This window comes from Chrysemys picta, chromosome 24, assembly GCF_011386835.1.
Source record: "Chrysemys picta bellii isolate R12L10 chromosome 24, ASM1138683v2, whole genome shotgun sequence".
Classification (NCBI taxonomy): domain Eukaryota; kingdom Metazoa; phylum Chordata; order Testudines; family Emydidae; genus Chrysemys; species Chrysemys picta.
Genome location: NC_088814.1, coordinates 7,533,231 through 7,549,294, shown reverse-complemented (window position 1 = coordinate 7,549,294; position 16,064 = coordinate 7,533,231). Strand labels below are relative to the sequence as shown.

At 58.7% G+C, this 16,064-nt stretch overlaps 1 protein-coding gene across 1 annotated transcript; it reads right to left on the bottom strand.

Moving 5' to 3' along the window:
- Positions 1-3,888: 3,888 nt before the first annotated feature.
- On the bottom strand, positions 3,889-9,839 carry TMEM92 (transmembrane protein 92). Its single transcript, XM_008162759.2, has 5 exons — positions 9,774-9,839; positions 7,011-7,048; positions 5,084-5,164; positions 4,572-4,770; positions 3,889-4,002 (listed from the first exon to the last, which is right to left on the bottom strand). The coding sequence occupies exons 1-5, from the start codon at positions 9,837-9,839 to the stop codon at positions 3,889-3,891; spliced, it is 498 nt and encodes a 165-aa protein (XP_008160981.2).
- Positions 9,840-16,064: the final 6,225 nt, after the last annotated feature.

The following is a 16,064-nucleotide window of genomic DNA, read 5'->3' as shown; positions in this document are numbered from 1 at the left end:
TAGTTCAGCCACCCTTTGAAATGCATTTTCCTGAGGGTCACCCCTAGATAAAGGTCATTCTCGGAGCACGGACACCAAAAGCTGTTGGGGGTAGAGGGTCCAGGCTGCCCCCCTTTCCTTGCCAAAGAATGGCCACCTGCTGCCTACACGCCCCCATTAGCTTTGAGGACATCTGGCGTCAGCGGGTCCTGTGGCTTGGAGAAACTGGTTTACCCCGTCCCCAGCCCTGGCTGGTCAACACGCCTCCATCCTGATTTCAGCTGACGTTCATCACTGTACCGATAGTCGCTCCGCCCCTTTCACCAGGACGTTACTGACCAGCGAGTTGTTAGCGTTCAGAGGATACCGCACAAGGCCTATTGTGTACAATGATTATGACAATGGTGGGTAGGGTGTGAATACGGGGTGCATTCGGTCGCACGGCCCCCAGCTGGGAATGGCGTCCCTGAGCCAGGGCGGCACAGCAAGGATGGACTATGGGGTGGTGCCTTCCTCCCACCTGCCCCCCCAATATTCCAGCCCGTGGCAGGGGCCGGAGGGCGGGGGTACCCAGCTCAGGCTGCAACGCTGCGTCCGGGCCGGGCGCTTGGTCCGGAGGTTGCAACGCTTGGTTTGATGCCCGAATCGGAGGCGGCGATGCCTGTGTGCATGTCCAGTCCTGCGGCTGCAGTAACAGTAGGGCAGATTGGTGCCAGCCCAGCTGCCCAACCTGGAACCTGCAGCTCGGACTCACCATCCCGTCTATGGCTAACCGAGCATCAGCTGCCCAGCATGGAACCCACGCTAGGTCTGAGCTCGGGGCTGCTGAAAAACAAAGGGGGCAAAGCTGAGGGTGGTGCCAGCACCCTTGGGTGGGTACAAGTGGAAGAGAGACCAGCGCCCTTGCCACAGCTCATGCCAGTTGTCTGCTGCTGGTCCCAGCTGGGTTACTCCCCACCCTCTCTGTGGGGTGTAGCCTGGCACTGTCTGGTCCTGGATCTCCCTTTCCGCCCTGCTGGCTGTTGGCTTATGTCCCGACGCGCCATGTTTCTCGGCAGTACGGCACAAAATGTTCTGCTCAGCAAGGACGCGGGCTCAGCTGGCACTTTGGGGATCCCAGGGGGAGCTAAGCTCACATGAGAAAAAGCTAGACGCACGTGTAACGCCGACAGACCCCGTCCGTCCGCAGGTGGGATCGAACCAGGGACCTCTGGAGCGTAGTGCATGAGCTAAAAGCCACCTGGCTGGTAGGCAAACTCATGAATCTCTCTATGTGGTTTCAGTGCCACAACACCACACCCAGGGTGTGTGTGAGTTACATAATTCCCCTAGCTGAGGAAGCCCGTCCCGACTTTCAGAGACTTCCCAGTTGAAATCCCGGACGAGCCCACACTTGAAACGCCGCCAGGGTGAATGCTCTGAAGAGCTCTGAGTCTGGCCCCGAGGGAGACGAGGTTGCACTGATGAGGTCCCTGGAACCAGAGCATCCCACGGGCCGGTGCTTGGCGGACAGGTGGGACGCTAGAGAGGTGTTCGCGCCGACGCTGACCTGGCCTGCAGCACCAGCTTCCAGGGGGCTGAGGGGAGCATCTGGCCGGGCCTGGCAGGGGAGCGCCACGTCTGGCCAGGGTCTGCCCGCTGCGGCCTTGCTGCCGGGGGCTGAGCTGGGCCCCACAGTGTGGCGATGGCAAAGGAGATTTAAAGCCGCCTCTATATTGTCCCTGCCCCACGTACCAGGCTGGGACTCACCCCCTCCCCCACCTCGCAGGGCCAGCGGGTGCTCAGGGGCTCGGCCCGTGGAACTTAGCAAAGTCCAGAGTGTAGCAACTCGCCACGTGATTGCCTGGGCCGGGCGCTGCTTTTATTGCCCTCCCGTGAGGAGCCGGGCGCTGCTCTCTGGACCGGCCCGGGGCGGGGCAAATGCTGGGGCCAAAGGACGGCAGCACCTCCTGGGCACCTTGTCTCCCATTGGCGCAGTGGGCGCCTGTCCCCTCCCTGTGCCCCCGCCCTGCCCCACTGACCCCACCCTGCTGGAGCTCTCTTCTCCAGCTTCATCTCCCTCTACCCGAGCCTCTTACCTGCCCTCCAGCCCCCACCTCTGCCGCCTTCCACTCCCCACCCCCCTCCACCGCCCAGCTCCCCTATGGGAAGGTTCAGCCCCACACCAGTTATACCCCCCCCCCAACAACAGTGCTCGCTTGCACTGCCCCTTAACAGGCCAGCCCCTACTCCAGTGGGGGAGCCGAGCCTCAGCTCACCGGCGCCCCCTGCAGACTCCACCGCAGGAACTGCACGCCAGCAGTTCACGGGATTGATCTGGGTCCTCGTGGGACCAGGCCCTCGCACGCACACAACAAGCAAGACGCAGGCAGGTTTTTGACGTATAAATAAAAGCTCGGTTTGGCCCGTTGGCTGACTACACAGGGCAAGCAACTGAACAAGCAAACAGCCAACGGGAGCAGCCGCCGGGGGCTAACAGCCCATTTCAAATACAGGGAGGGGCCTGATGTGAGTGGGGTTGTGACCCCCACGGGCCAGGTCCCAACAGCACTCCAGTTGGGCCCGGCTGTCCTTTTGATGCAGCCAATTTGAAGGCTGTTACAGCCCGGCACACAGGGTTGTGACGTTGCTCATGCCTGGCCCTGGTGCCCCTCTGTCACGCACAGCCCGTATTTTTGAAAGACAACGAGGTTCAACCCCACGGCTTGATTATCAAGCGTATCGCCCGGTGAGTCAAGCGGGGCACGCAAAAATGGACGTCAGCATCCGCAGCTTCAGCCAGTGCCAAGGTAAGGCCAGCCCGGGCCCCTGTCTCTGGCGGGGGGTGGTGGGCAGGACCATCTGAGGAAGATGCAAGACCCCCGCAGGAGGCAGTCATGGGGAAGCGCCTGCCTCACCCCCGACCTCTCCCTGGCTGAAGTTGCAGATGCTGACGGCCATTTTTGGGTGCCCCACGTGAATCACCAGGTGATAATCTTGTGAAGCGCATCTGCCCCAGTGATTCTTGCTAAGATGAGGACCAGTGATCCCCATGCTTCAAGGCCTGGGCTGAGTCCCTGTTGGGGGTCAGGAAGGAATCTCCCCGCCTGATGCACAATACAATACCCCAGGGGTGGCATTCAGCCCTCTGAAGCATCCAGCACTGGCCACGGAGCTCTGCTGCCACTGGCCTTTCATGACGCAAAAGACCCACTGCGGAGGGCTCAGAAGAATTTGTGAGTTCACAGTCCCCGCCCTGCTGCCGCCCCCCGAAACCACACATGATCGATGGTGCCAAGCTGTGGGGTTGAATTAGGGTTGCCAACATTGGCTTCAAAAACGATGGGCTGAGCGTGACAGAGGGGCCCCGGGGTCAGATGTGAGCGGCGTTGCCACCCTACGTGCCAGGTTCCAACATCATTCAAATTTGGCCCAACAGCCCCTGCATCAAACGGGCGGCCAGGCCATATTCGAGTGGCAGCCGGGCCATAATTGAGTGGTGTTGGGCCCCGGCAAGCGGGGTCACAACGCCACTCAAAGCAGGCCTAGCCGCCCCCTCCGTCAGCATCCTCTTGGAGCCCGTATTTCAACCAGCCTGAGCTCTGTCCCCTGCAACACTGCATCAAAGGACCCTCCCAGCCCAGCCCCGGCAGCCCCCAACCTCACGCCCACCCCCACCCTATTGGGGTCAGCGGCACAGGGTGGAGTCCATGGGGAGGGGCTCCTGCTTTAGCACCGGTCTCTTGTCTCCAGCCTTGCTGGGGAATGTCCTGCAACGGTGCCCTTGCCCCTGCCCGGCTGGTGCCCCCATGGCAGGGGGTGGCTTATCATGGCAGTCATTGGAGAGAGATTGGCGGGAAGGGGGGGTGGTTTTGTTAATGGCCACCACCCCAAGGTGACACCAGAAGGTGGCGAGCTCCGCGGCGCCCCCTAGAGCGTGGTCTGGTGGTTAACGCCTGTTGCCGGAGGGTCTGCCATGACGACGTTGCTGTAACAGGGCGGCGGGATGGCAGGGAGCGGGTACAGGAACGGCTTCAACGCCACCTAGGAACGGAAGAGTGTCAGACAGCTCTGCCCGGCGCCCCGACGAGCCCGCAGCCGAGAGAAGTTTGGGGTCACCGGGGAGGATGATCTAGTGGGTAGAGCGGAGCGGTGGACTGGGAGACCTGGGTTCTATCCCCAGCTCGGGAAGGGGAGTTGAGGCCAGGGATCGGAGCAGGGGGCCGGCCAGAGCAGGATCCGGCGAGGGAAGGTGCTAGAAATGGGCCACGTTATTAAGGCCAACAAACTGACTCGGGGCCAGAGCCAATCAAGCCGGCTTGCTCAGCGCTGCACAGGGGAGCCAGCAATGCACCAGACAGTGGCCAACTCTGCCAGCCGAGCCCTGCTCCCCCATCTCCCGTGATGCTAGCCTGGGCTCACGCCCCCACCGGCCAGCGGGCACTGATGGGCTCCGAGCCGTAGAGAGCCAGGGGGAGCCGCGCGAGTCCTGGCTGGGGCACAGAGGGCTGGGCCCTAGGGCAATCAGTTCTGCACCAGCTGGTGGAGGGCTGGCAACGGGTGTAGCAAACAGCCTGTGCCCACTGCTCCACGGGCAGACAGCCGGAACCCACCTCGCTGTAGGGCGGGGGATCCCCCTGGGGCTGCAGGGAGGGGGACCTGGGAGGGGCCGTCCTGGGGGCAGGTGGGACGTGGGGCTGCGCTGGTTCGATGCCCTCCGTCTCGTCCAGCCCAGCCCAGTTCTTGCAGCACTTGTACACCACGAAGAGGACCCCGCCCCCAATCATCACGCCCATGATGATGAAGATAAGTCTGCGGGGAGAGAGACACGTGGCTGCAGAGGGCAGGGCCAGGTGCGGTCACGGGCTGCGGGGTGAGACGGCCACTGGCATCCGGGGGCTTTGGGTCTGGTCCCTAACCCGCCCCTCTCTGGAGGACAGAGTCCCCGAAATACGGCCCCTCCCACAGCGCTGGGCCCAAGTGACCCAGCAATCCCTGCCCTTCCCCGGGCCATCCATGTGGTCAGCCAGATCTCTGCTCCCCTGCCCCATGCACCTGCCGCTCCAGGGGCTGGAAGGCCCGGAGTCGATGCGGATTGAGAGACCTGGACTCCTCTAACTCTTACCCGAACCCGTTAGTCGTCCCCTCCTTGAATCCTGGGCGTAGGCTACAGCACCGACCATCACAGCAGCGCTCTCCTGAACACCTAGCAGAGAGAGGGGGCCAAGGCTGATTCCCGGTGACCCCAGGTCTGCGATCTGTGGCGGTGCCAGAGGAAGCGCTGGTTTTGTGCCCACTCGGCAGTCTCCCTATTCTGGGGCCGAGCAGGGGGCTGCCCGGTCCCAGGTGTAATTTAGAGCAGCCCCAGGGCTGCTGTAAATCACCTTCATTGTCCCATTGGCCTGGGAAGCAGCGAATCGCCGCAGGGCAGCATGCTCCCAACATGCCACCCATCCACCGTGTGTGCCAGTGGCTGGGTGTGGCGCCCGTCCACTGCAAGGCTAAGGCCTTTTCCTGGAGCCATCTGGTAAGGCCTAAAGCCTTCATTTGCAGCCAGATTAGACGAGCAGCAGCTGTTCGCTAAGAAGCAGGAAGTCACATCCTCACAGTCCATCTAAATGACATTAAAACACTGTAATAGCGGGCTATTAAGAAGGAGACCCCCCCACCCCGTCAGGGGCGGCTCTATGTATTTTGCTGCCCCAAGCACGGCACTGAGGCTGCCTTCGGCGGCATGCCTGCGGGAGGTCCGCCGGTCCCGCGCCTTCGGCGTACCCGCCGCCAAATTGCTGCCAAACCGCGGGACTGGCGGACCTCCCGCAGGCATGCCGCCGAAGGCACCCTGACTGCCGCCCTCACGGCGACCGGCAGGCCGCCCCACGTGGCTTGCCGCGCTTGGTGCGCTGGTGCCCGGCGCTGCCCCTGGACCCCGTCCTAATGGCACCCACTATCACCAGATAAAGAAACAGAGCTTAAGCTGGTTAAAGAAAACTTAGTTTGATAGCGTCCTGTCTGGCAAGGAATCACTCATCTATAGTTGTGGTTGTGAAATCCTCATTTCTTTATTGTTTTGTGATTAGGGTCCCCACTTCCCTATTTGTCTGTCTGATCTGGCTGGATCTTTGATTGTTCCTATTATATAATTCATTTTGCTAGGTGTCAATTCATTAAGGTGGTGGGGTAGGATTGGTTAGAGAATTTTGTTAGGATTGGTTAGTAAAATGGTTGGTTCAGGTATAGCGAAGTTGGACTCAAGTTTCACTATATAAACTGGGGACCAAAAGGAAGCTCTTTGGGAACCAACTCCAGGACACAGCCCCAAAGACCAGAGCTGCCAGATCTCAACACGCTGCCAACGACACCGGGCAGAAACTGGAGGCCCCCGGGTGGACCTGATGCTGACCGGCCAGCGAGAAAAGTCCATCTGTCTTACTGGGCGTGGTGAGCACCGTCTGTGTAGCGTGTGCCATCTGGTTTGGGTGATTGTAGTAAATAGAGGTTATGTAGGAGAGTGCTGTGTAAGGATCTTTTGCTGGTAAAAGACCCCGCAGAGGAGTACGTCCTGAGCCCTAGGAATTGGGTAAGGGTGGGTGCCTTTCACCCGGCGCGCTAGGATCCAGGAAGGGGTGAGGGTTACGCCCTGAGTAAGGGTGGGTGCCCCTAGAGTGTGTGAGTAACAGGGAATTTTGTGCAGGCAACACCACCACGCGCCTGGGAGGGGCCTGCGGAGGGGGGCAATCCCGATGCGAATTTCTGCCCCCTTTCATTTCCCTCTGTCAGAGTGGTGTGAAGGGGGTCCCAGTAGAACGGGGACTCAGCACCCCGGATTGCTAGCCACCCGGGCTATGGCTAACAGCTCTGCAGGCCCCCTGGGGCAGGGCTGTGACCGTGGCGTGGTGGCTGGGGGGGGTAACGGCGGGTGGTTTGACAGCTGGGCACAGTGATACTGCCTGGGAAGGATAATGCCCCGTAGGCGGGGGCAGTAGTGAGATGGGGCAGCACCAGCCGGCGGGACGGGGCCGAGTGGCAGGACCGGGACGCACAGAACTTACAAGGAGATCCCGCAGAGGAGAAAAATCTTTGGCGAGACCTGCAGAGGGAGAGAAAGCATCAGTGAGAGCAGGCCAGGTGGGCGCTCTGTGCCTCAGTTTCCCCATCTGTGCAATGGCAGTGAGGCCCCCGCTGCTTGGAAAACGCATTGAGGGCCTCAGAGGAGGAGGCCAAGTTAAGAACGAGGCTGGATTATTTAGTTATTATTAATTTTGGAGCCCATTTTACCATTTGCCCCCCCCCACCCTGATGTGATCTGACTTCTTTGAGATGAGCCGTACCATGGAGGTTGTAGTGCGTCTGGCCATTACAGCTCCCTGGCACGTCTCATGTGAATAAGAGCCCAAACCCTGGTGTCTTGGCCAAATTCCAACATGGGTAATTCCCTTCTAGTTCCTCTAATTCCCCCTTGCCTTTCTGGCCTTAATTGTGTAGCGGCAGGTTGTTAAAGTACTGCTGCGATCCGGCCCAGAGGTGGCTGCATTTCAGTGCTGGGAGCGATCCCCAGATACATGCACCACGCTGGAACCCTTCCTGATGGAGCAGACGCGAAGAGCACGGACCCCTCTCCGCCAAGACCCTGCCCGTCCTGGGATGTGGGATCCCTTGGGCTAAATTGCCTCTGGGCTTCGTCATCAGGGCGTGAGCGCTGTCCCGGAAGAACGTGACGCGTCGTAAATGATTCACTAGCCCCTGACTCGGTCCTGGCACTGGTGGTGAGTGGCAGGGTTTATCCCCCCTCTGCCCCATCATGTACCGCAGCATGGGTGCTGGGCTGCGGGGATCCCGTGACGGACGCCTGGCCTCTCCGCGGGCCGAGGCTGGAGACTGGGAACAGAGCCAGGCCGGGCATTAGCAGGGGGCGTCAGGGGTTGGATTGGAGGATGACTCAAGCCATGGACTTCCAGCTACCCAGGCCCCGGAGCCTGAGACACTGTGGGGTGCAGGGTATTCGCTCTGCACACGGGCTGGCGCCGAACCAGCTGCAGACCCCCTACTGCTAACCTGTAGTGGGGGAGGGCTCCTCACAGAGATCAGGGGCTCAAGGGGCCCTGTTGAGTCCCCCTCACTGAGGCCACATCTGCTCAGTTGCCAAGTGCTGGAAACGCCTGGGCAGAGGGAGGGTAGCTCGGGGTTGGGGCATTAGCTAGGCTCTGCCACAGCTACTCCGGGTGACCTTGGGCAAGTCACTCAGTCTCGCTGTGCCTCAGTTTCCCTGTCTGTACAATAGGGATAATTGCACTGGCTGGGTGGCTGACTGCATTGAATGTTGTGAGCCCCCGACGGGGCCCAGATCAGCGCCTTTGGGCTAGTGTTGGGTTAGCAGCTGGACTGGCAAAGCCCTGCTCGTGCGGATGTCGTTCTCCCAAGGCGCGGGCCCTAGCTAGCGCGTGTTCGTGGCCACGCTTCGCTCTGTGGGGCGGCGGGGCGCGTCCTCACTGGCAGTGCTTGTGCCGATCGTGCTGTCAGCGTGGGGCAGCTCCCGACAGCCACTGACCGTCGCGGTCTGTAACGCAGCGTCTCCACTGACCTCGCTACCCGGGGTGGTGTTATTAAGGCGGCGAGCGAGGACCTCACTCTGGCGTGGACCAGGCCGTAGCGAGCTCGCTGAGCACAGCTGGCGCGGCTCCGTCCGCACGCATGACCCTTCCCAGCCCCGGAGGCAGTGTAGACGCACGAGAGCGCCCCCTTGGGGAGCTAGCGTGGAGTAGCCGGGGGCAGCAGAGCTGCGCTGCGGTGGCTGCTCCGGGCTTTCCCCGGGGTCGCTCCGAGTTCCCCAGCGGAAGGATTTCGCCCCTGCGGGGACTGGAGCAGACTCAGCAGTGCCAAGGCTCAGTGAGCGAGGAGCTGGCGGCGCTGGTGAGCGGGTGGCACTTGGGGGGCAGAGGTGGGGGAGGTGGCGACATCGCAGCCGTCATTTCTCTGACCATACGCCACTTTGTGAGACAGAATCGAAACCAGGCGGAGGCTGCTCCCAGCAGCCCACGGGCAGGGAGATTTCTGGGGCCCGGCTGCATCTGGGAAGCCCTGCGCAGTTTGAGGGCTGCTAACCACTGGGGAGGAAACGGAGCCACAGAGAAACTGTCACCAGATCTACGTCTCAGAGCAAATCGGGGCAGAACCAAGAGTAGAACCCAGGAGTCCTGGCCCCTGGCGCTAACCACTAGACCACACTCCTTATCTGGAGCTGGAAACAATCCAGGAATCTTAACTCCCAGGTTTCAGAGGGGGAGCCGTGTTAGTCTGTATCAGCAAAAACAACGAGGAGTCCTTGGGGCACCTTAGAGACTAACAAATTTATTTGGGCATAAGCTTTCGTGGGCTAGAACCCACTTCATCAGATGCACCAGGGTCCCAGACTCCATCAGATTCCCAGGGTCCTGCTTGGATCCCCACCATACTCCTCCCCAGAGTGGGACATAGCACCTAGGAGCCCTGAACCCCCTTCCCCACCCTACATCCTCCCCAGAGCGGGAAATAGAACCCAGGAGTCCGGATGCCCCTTGTCCCCCATCCCCACCGCAATCACCAAACTACATTCTCCCCAGAGTGAGAAATAGAACCCAGGAGTCCTGATGCCCATACCCCCCTCGCTCTAACCGCTAGACCACATGCCTTCTCAAGGCAATAACAAAGCCGGGGTGAAGAAGGCACCAAACCCACGGGCCCCAGGCCGCGTCTGGAGACGCCCCGGTCTCAGGTGCAGAAGCGAACAGATACCCCATGCTGCGATCTCTCGCCAGCTGCCTCTGCCATCGTCTTACCTGCTGGAAGCTGGCAAAGAGGCAAACCAGGAGCAGGTGGGCCGGGGGTCTCCGGGGCAGGGGCATCCTCCCCGCAGTCAGGCGGCCGGTCCCAGCCCGCTCAGACACAGCCGCTGCGTTCGCTCCTCTGCAACCTTTGCTCCGGGGACGGGCCAAATCCCCACTTCACTCAACACCCAGCAAAGCTGCCAGGGCCCTGGCAGTGAGTCAGCCGGGCAGGGTTTGCTACCCCCCCCGCTATCCCCGGAGTGCCTGGGTGCAGATCAATCCTCTTAAAGCCGCAGTAACCCAGGGACTGGGCAAACTGTACTGGGGGACGGGCACGGGCTGGGTAACTGCGTCTCCTGCTTTGGGGACACCTGGGGGTGACGAAAAAAAATCTCTCACGTGATGCGAATGGGACAAATGCCTTGCAGAAGTAAATAGCAGCAACTCCCCTGACGGCCAGGAAGCAGCGTCATTTCCACCAGCAGAGAATCTGGCCCCGGGAGGGGCTGGGAGTGACCCAAGATCCTTCCAGGCCCCCGGCTGTGGGGGCAGCAGGAGGGTTGGGGTCACTACGTCCTAGCAAAGGCCTCGGGCAGCGACTCGGCCCATCGCCTGCGCTCAAGCTGTTCCCCCCCCCCCCCCCCCAATCAGCAGGCACATTTACAGGCCTCAGACTCAGTGTCCCCATCTCGCTGACGGCAGCACCGAGCAGGCCTGGGTGAGCTCCGGGCTCCGTTGCGCGGGGCACTGGGTGGACGTTACGGGAGACACCGTGAATCAGGCCGAAAAGTTCAAATGGCAGCAATTTTTGCAAACTGGAAGAAACCCGAGCGATTGTTTTTGGTTTGGGCCGATGAAGGGCTTCGCTTGGCTCAGTCTGAAACACTTCGTTCGCGTTGGCCTTTGGTTTCAAACCTGTCTTTGGCCTCCTTAGCTTAACCATTCGAACCGAAACGTGCTGCCAAACCAGGAAACCCCCATTTTTCATTTCAAAGCTTTATTTTTCCAGTCGGGTGCCAGGGTGGAACCGACCCCGTTTTGCGTCAGTTTCGGTTGCAATGAATCAGAATTTTTCGACTGAAAACGTTTCAATGAAACATCCCTGGCGAGCTCCTGCACCTAGAGACACGCACCAAGGGCCATAAATGGAGCAGGAGCTAACCAAGGGCCTAAAGACCTTATGATAAAGCAGGGATCATCTTTTTGTGTTGGGTTTGTACAGCACCTAACACCACGGAGGCCTGGGCCAGGATGGAGACTCCCGGGGGCTCTAGTAATACAAATCAAAGGATGTGGGGAGATCAAGGCTGAGCTTTCCAAAGAGCGCAGCAAAACCCAATTGCCATAGGAAGTAAGTGACTTGACCAAGGTCACACAGCAAGTCTGTGGCGGAGCAGGGACATGACTACGGTTCTCCTGAGTCCCGGCCCGGTGCCTTATCCCCCAGCCCTGCCACTGATCCCTTGTTATTAAACATCCCGGACCGACCGGCTGTGTTTACACGAACACACTGCGCGAGGCTCCCAGCCTGGCCCGGCTCCCAAACTCCCCTTGGCATCTCGGCAGCGGGGGAGGAACGGCAGCGAAGGAAAACAAACAGCCGCTGCGGCACGGGAGCACGCAGCTCCTCTCAGTGGGCTCAGCCAAGGACTGATGGGTCTTGGGGGCAGAGCTGCCCGCTTTGCCGGCGGGGGCTCTGTCCGGGGCAGGGCTGAGGTGCTTTGGCAGAGCGCGTGGGGGCCTCCAGCCTGAGCCGGCTGCTGATCTTGCTCCATCAGACGCGCACGGGCCTCTTCCTTGCCGGGTCTATGTCCCTGGTCCCTTTGGTTGCCCCGGGGTGCGGCCTCTCGGCTTCCCCGGCCAGTCCAGTTTGTTCTCACTGCGGATCCGGAGTGGGGGCAGCAGAGAGGATGCCGGTGAGTTCCTGTGCAAGCCAAGCTGAGTGCTCGGGTTCAAGCCAAGGGTCAGCGACCCCTCCACCACCGCCCCCAGCAGGGATCCGTGAGCAGGGATCCTTTAAGCGCTGGGAACACAATTCTGAGCTCTGACCCTACATGTGTGGCAGTTCCAGGGGCTCCCCACAAGGTGTCAGCGTCGGCCTGGCAGTGGGAGGCAGGGCTGGCGGGGTCTCTGTGCCCACCCTGGGATGGGGGGGTTCACCCTCAGGGCAAAGGAGCTGGACTCCCCCAAAGCCCGAGTCGAGCCGGTGCCTGGGCCGGGGCCAGATCCAGCTGGGAAGCCTCAATTCCGGGGTGTGAATGTGAGTGGGACCCCTTGGCCGGACTGAGGATCATCGGCAGAGATCAGTGTGTGTTAGCCCCCAGGACTGGGATAGCCGGGGGGCTGCGGGGCCGGACTGAGGGGCATCGGCAGAGTTCTGGGCGGTGGGGATCCCAGGACTGGACTGGTGGGGGGTGGAGGAGGGTTGTGGGTGTCCTCAGCCCTTTGCTCTCAGGGGAGCTGGAGTTCGCTGCACACGCATGGTGTGTGGGGGGGGAGCCGCCATTTTTTCCCCCCGCCGATCCCTGCAAGAGCCAGGCCGGGGTCTCAGCTTGGTTCCCGAGGGGCCCCGGAGACCCAAGAACCGGTGGGCTGGAAATGCTACAAGATCATGGTAGATGGGGGGCCTGGGCCTAGCCCCCCCACAGGTGCTCCTTAAGTGCCAAGGTTTCCCCCCTCCGTACTTTGCTCTGCCCCTCCTGGGTCTGTGGCTGCAGCAGCTTTGGTGGCGCCCCCTAGAGGCACATACGCCGGCCAGGACACTGGAGCATCTCCAGACGCCCACGTGTTAGCTGGGTGGCAGGGGCTGGGGCATGGGCTGGAGGGGGCCTGACAGCCTGGGTACATGGGGGGGCTCCCCCCACAGGCCTCAGTATCCCGGCATGGGAAGCGTGGGCGGGAGATGTCAGAAGGGCTCCAGGGAGCGTCTGGGCCGGCAAGGAGGGAAAACAGATTGCGGAGAAAGGAAAACCAGCAGGTCCGGGCTCCCCTCGAATGGTCTCACCTGCTCGAGCAGGGGCCAGGCCTGCTCACCTCGGCACAGCTCCCACAGCTCCAGTGGGCGCAGCACCACAAGGGGGGGGACGCGTGCTGGGGCTGCAGGCAGAACTCCTCTGCTTTGCTTACACCCTGACCCTCGGCTGGGCCCCCAGTGCCCCACACACTTCTGACTCAGGGTGGTGCGGGAGTGGGCGATTTAGCAACACCAGTCATGGCAGTGCCCTCTGGGTGCCCGGGGGGGGACTAAGCTGTCCTCAGCAGTGCTTACAGTCCGCAATCCTGCAATCTGAAGCGTGGCCACTTCCCGCCAGGCCCCAGCAGTGGATTGCCTGGGGCTGCCCCCTGGGTTGAAAGTTGAGCACGTCCAGAAATGCTTCACTGAGTCACGGCTGACGCCACGAAATATTGGTCTTCGTCAGCGCTGGTTGGGAAGCAGAATTCCTCGCCCTAGGAAATGCCAACGTCCCGAAGAAAACAATTTGTTCCCCATCGGAACAAAAAGCCAAAATTTCCCATGAAACAAAAATCTGGAAAAGTTTGGGGAGGGATAGCTCAGTGGTTTGAGCATTGGCCTGCTAAACCCAGGGTTGTGAGTTCAATCCTTGAGGGGGCCACTTAGGGATCTGGGGCAAAATCAGTAGTTGGTCCTGCTAGTGAAGGCAGGGGGCTGGACTCGGTGACCTTTTGAAATCTCTTCCAGTTCTAGGAGATAGGATATCTCCATATATTATTATTTTTATTATTATTCCACACAATGGCATTTTTCAATGGAAATCTCTTCTAGTGAATATTTTTTTAACCTGCCCCCGTTTTCACCCAGTGCTCCTAGGGGGAGCTGTTTGCTGCTTGTATGGGAACTCACTCGTCAATGCCTGTCACAGCGCAGAATCAGAGACGCAGCGCTGCGAAGGACGTTGTCCAAATAATCCTAGAGCATCCCTGAACGGGACTGTCCAGTCTGTTCTTAAAAACCTCCACTGTCCCAGAGCTCAGCTCTCCTGAGTGTTAGAAAGATTTTCCTAATATCGAACCGAAATCTCCCTTCCTGCAGATCAAGTCCATTACTTCTTGTCCCACCTCCAGTGCACAGCGAGATAAATCGATCACGGTCCTCTTTGTAACAGCCCTTAACATATGTGAAGACGGATCAGGTTCCCGGTCAGTCTTTTTTTCTCAAGACTAAATGTGCCACGTTTTTTTAACCTTTCCTCACAGGTCAAGTTTTCTAAACCTTCGAGCGTTTTTGTTACTCTCCTCTGGACTGTCTCCAGTTTGGCCACATCTTTCCTACAGTGCGGTACCCAGAACTGGACACAATACTCCAGCGCCGAGCAGAGCGGGACAATGACCTCCCGTGTCTTACATACGACGCTGCTGTTAATAAACCCCAGAATATATTCGCCTTTTTCACAACTGCAGCACACAGGTGACACATATTCAATTTGTGCTCCACTATGACCTTTTCAGCAGTGCGACACATAGCTAATCATTCCCCATTTTGCATTTGATTTTTCCTTTGTAAACGAAGTACTTTGCCCTTCTCTTTATTGACTTGCATCTTCTTGTTTTCAGACCAATTCTCAAATTTGTCCAGGTGGTTTTGCATTCGAATCCTGCCCTCCAAAGTGCAAAAGCGCCCCCTCCCGGCCTGGCGTCATCTGCAAATTTAATAAGCATCCTCTCCACTCCGTTATCCAAGTCATTAATGAAAGGATTGACTAGTACCAGACGCAGGACTAGCCCCTGCGGGATCCCACTAGATAAATCTGCATTCTTCAACAAAGGAAATCAAGTATAAATGGCCTAGTGATAATATGGGCTCAAATTTGTGTCTTCGTTGATCAGTGCCCAGAAATCGCTAGCAATGTGAGCCCTCGGAAGAATAGCTTTGTTTGCAGTTGGAGGTTATAGAAGAGGGGAGTTGGGAGCAGATCGAGTTGGAGAATTTCACAGGTTCCATGATTTTTTTGCTGAAATTTTGAATGTCGACCAAATCCCCAAGCCACCCTTCGGGCATTAAAACTGGCTGAAATTTTCTGCAAAATTCAAAATTTGGACCACCTATTTTTGCATGAAAACATTTTCAAATGTTCTTCTTTGGTGAGGTTCCCCCCCCCCCCCAATCTCCAAACAGCTCTTTGGTTTTGCTGGATGAGTTGCCCTCTGGTGGCACGTGGAGAAAATGCAGAAGTGGCCCCGCTTCTGCTACGTATTTTTCAGTGTTTTTCAAAGTACCGGACCAAAAATATTTCTGCAGTTAGGAAAAAGCTCAACGCCTCATACCGTTTTCCGCCACAGCCAATGTATGACTCATTAAGAGGAAACTTTCCCTTTTGTTTTCGATGAGCACCTATCATTTCTTTCTGTCTTTGGGTGAAAGTGAAAAAAAATCACATTCTGCGTCACTTAACCCCACGCTGAGTAATTCATCCCTTCCCTGAAATCCTGCAGATCCTCGAATCACTGTTGACCTTGTCATTAGCAGACATCATAGAATATCAGGGTTGGAAGGGACCTCAGGAGGTATCTAGTCCAACCCCCTGCTCAAAGCAGGACCAACCCCAACTAAATCATCCCAGCCAGGGCTTTGTCAAGCCAGGCCTTAAAAACCTCTAAGGAAGGAGATTCCACCACCTCTCCAGGTAACCCATTCCAGTGCTTCACCACCCTCCTAGTGAAAAAGTGTTTCCTAATATCCAACCTAAACCTCCCCCACTGCAACTTGAGACCATTACTCCTTGTTCTGTCATCTGCCACCACTGAGAACAGTCTAGATCCATCCTCTTTGGAACCCCCCTTCAGGTAGTTGAAAGCAGCTATCAAATCCCCCCTCACTCTTCTCTTCTGCAGACTAAACAATCCCAGTCCCCTCAGCCTCTCCTCATAAATCATGTGCTCCAGCCCTCTAATCATTTTTGTTGCCCTCCGCTGGACTCTCTCCAATTTTTCCACATCCTTCTTGTGGTGTGTGGTCCAAAACTGGACACCGTCCTCCAGATGAGGTCTCACCAATGCCGACTAGAGGGGAATGATCACGTCCCTCGATCTGCTGGCAATGCCCCTACTTATATGGCATTATTTGTGACTGCCACGTGAACGCATGCTGGGGCTGGCTCAGCGGTGGCTGATGGCTTTTGCAGCTGATTACTTAGTGGTGGCCTTAGTGGGTTTTTTTTCTGCTCTGTGGGAATCTGCCACTAAGCCCTGATTCCAAAGGGACGTCAGCGGAGGGGGGAGGGACAGCGCTCCGCTGGGGGTTCTCTGGGTGGGGGGAGAGAGGGGGGAAAACAGCAAGGAGGGAGG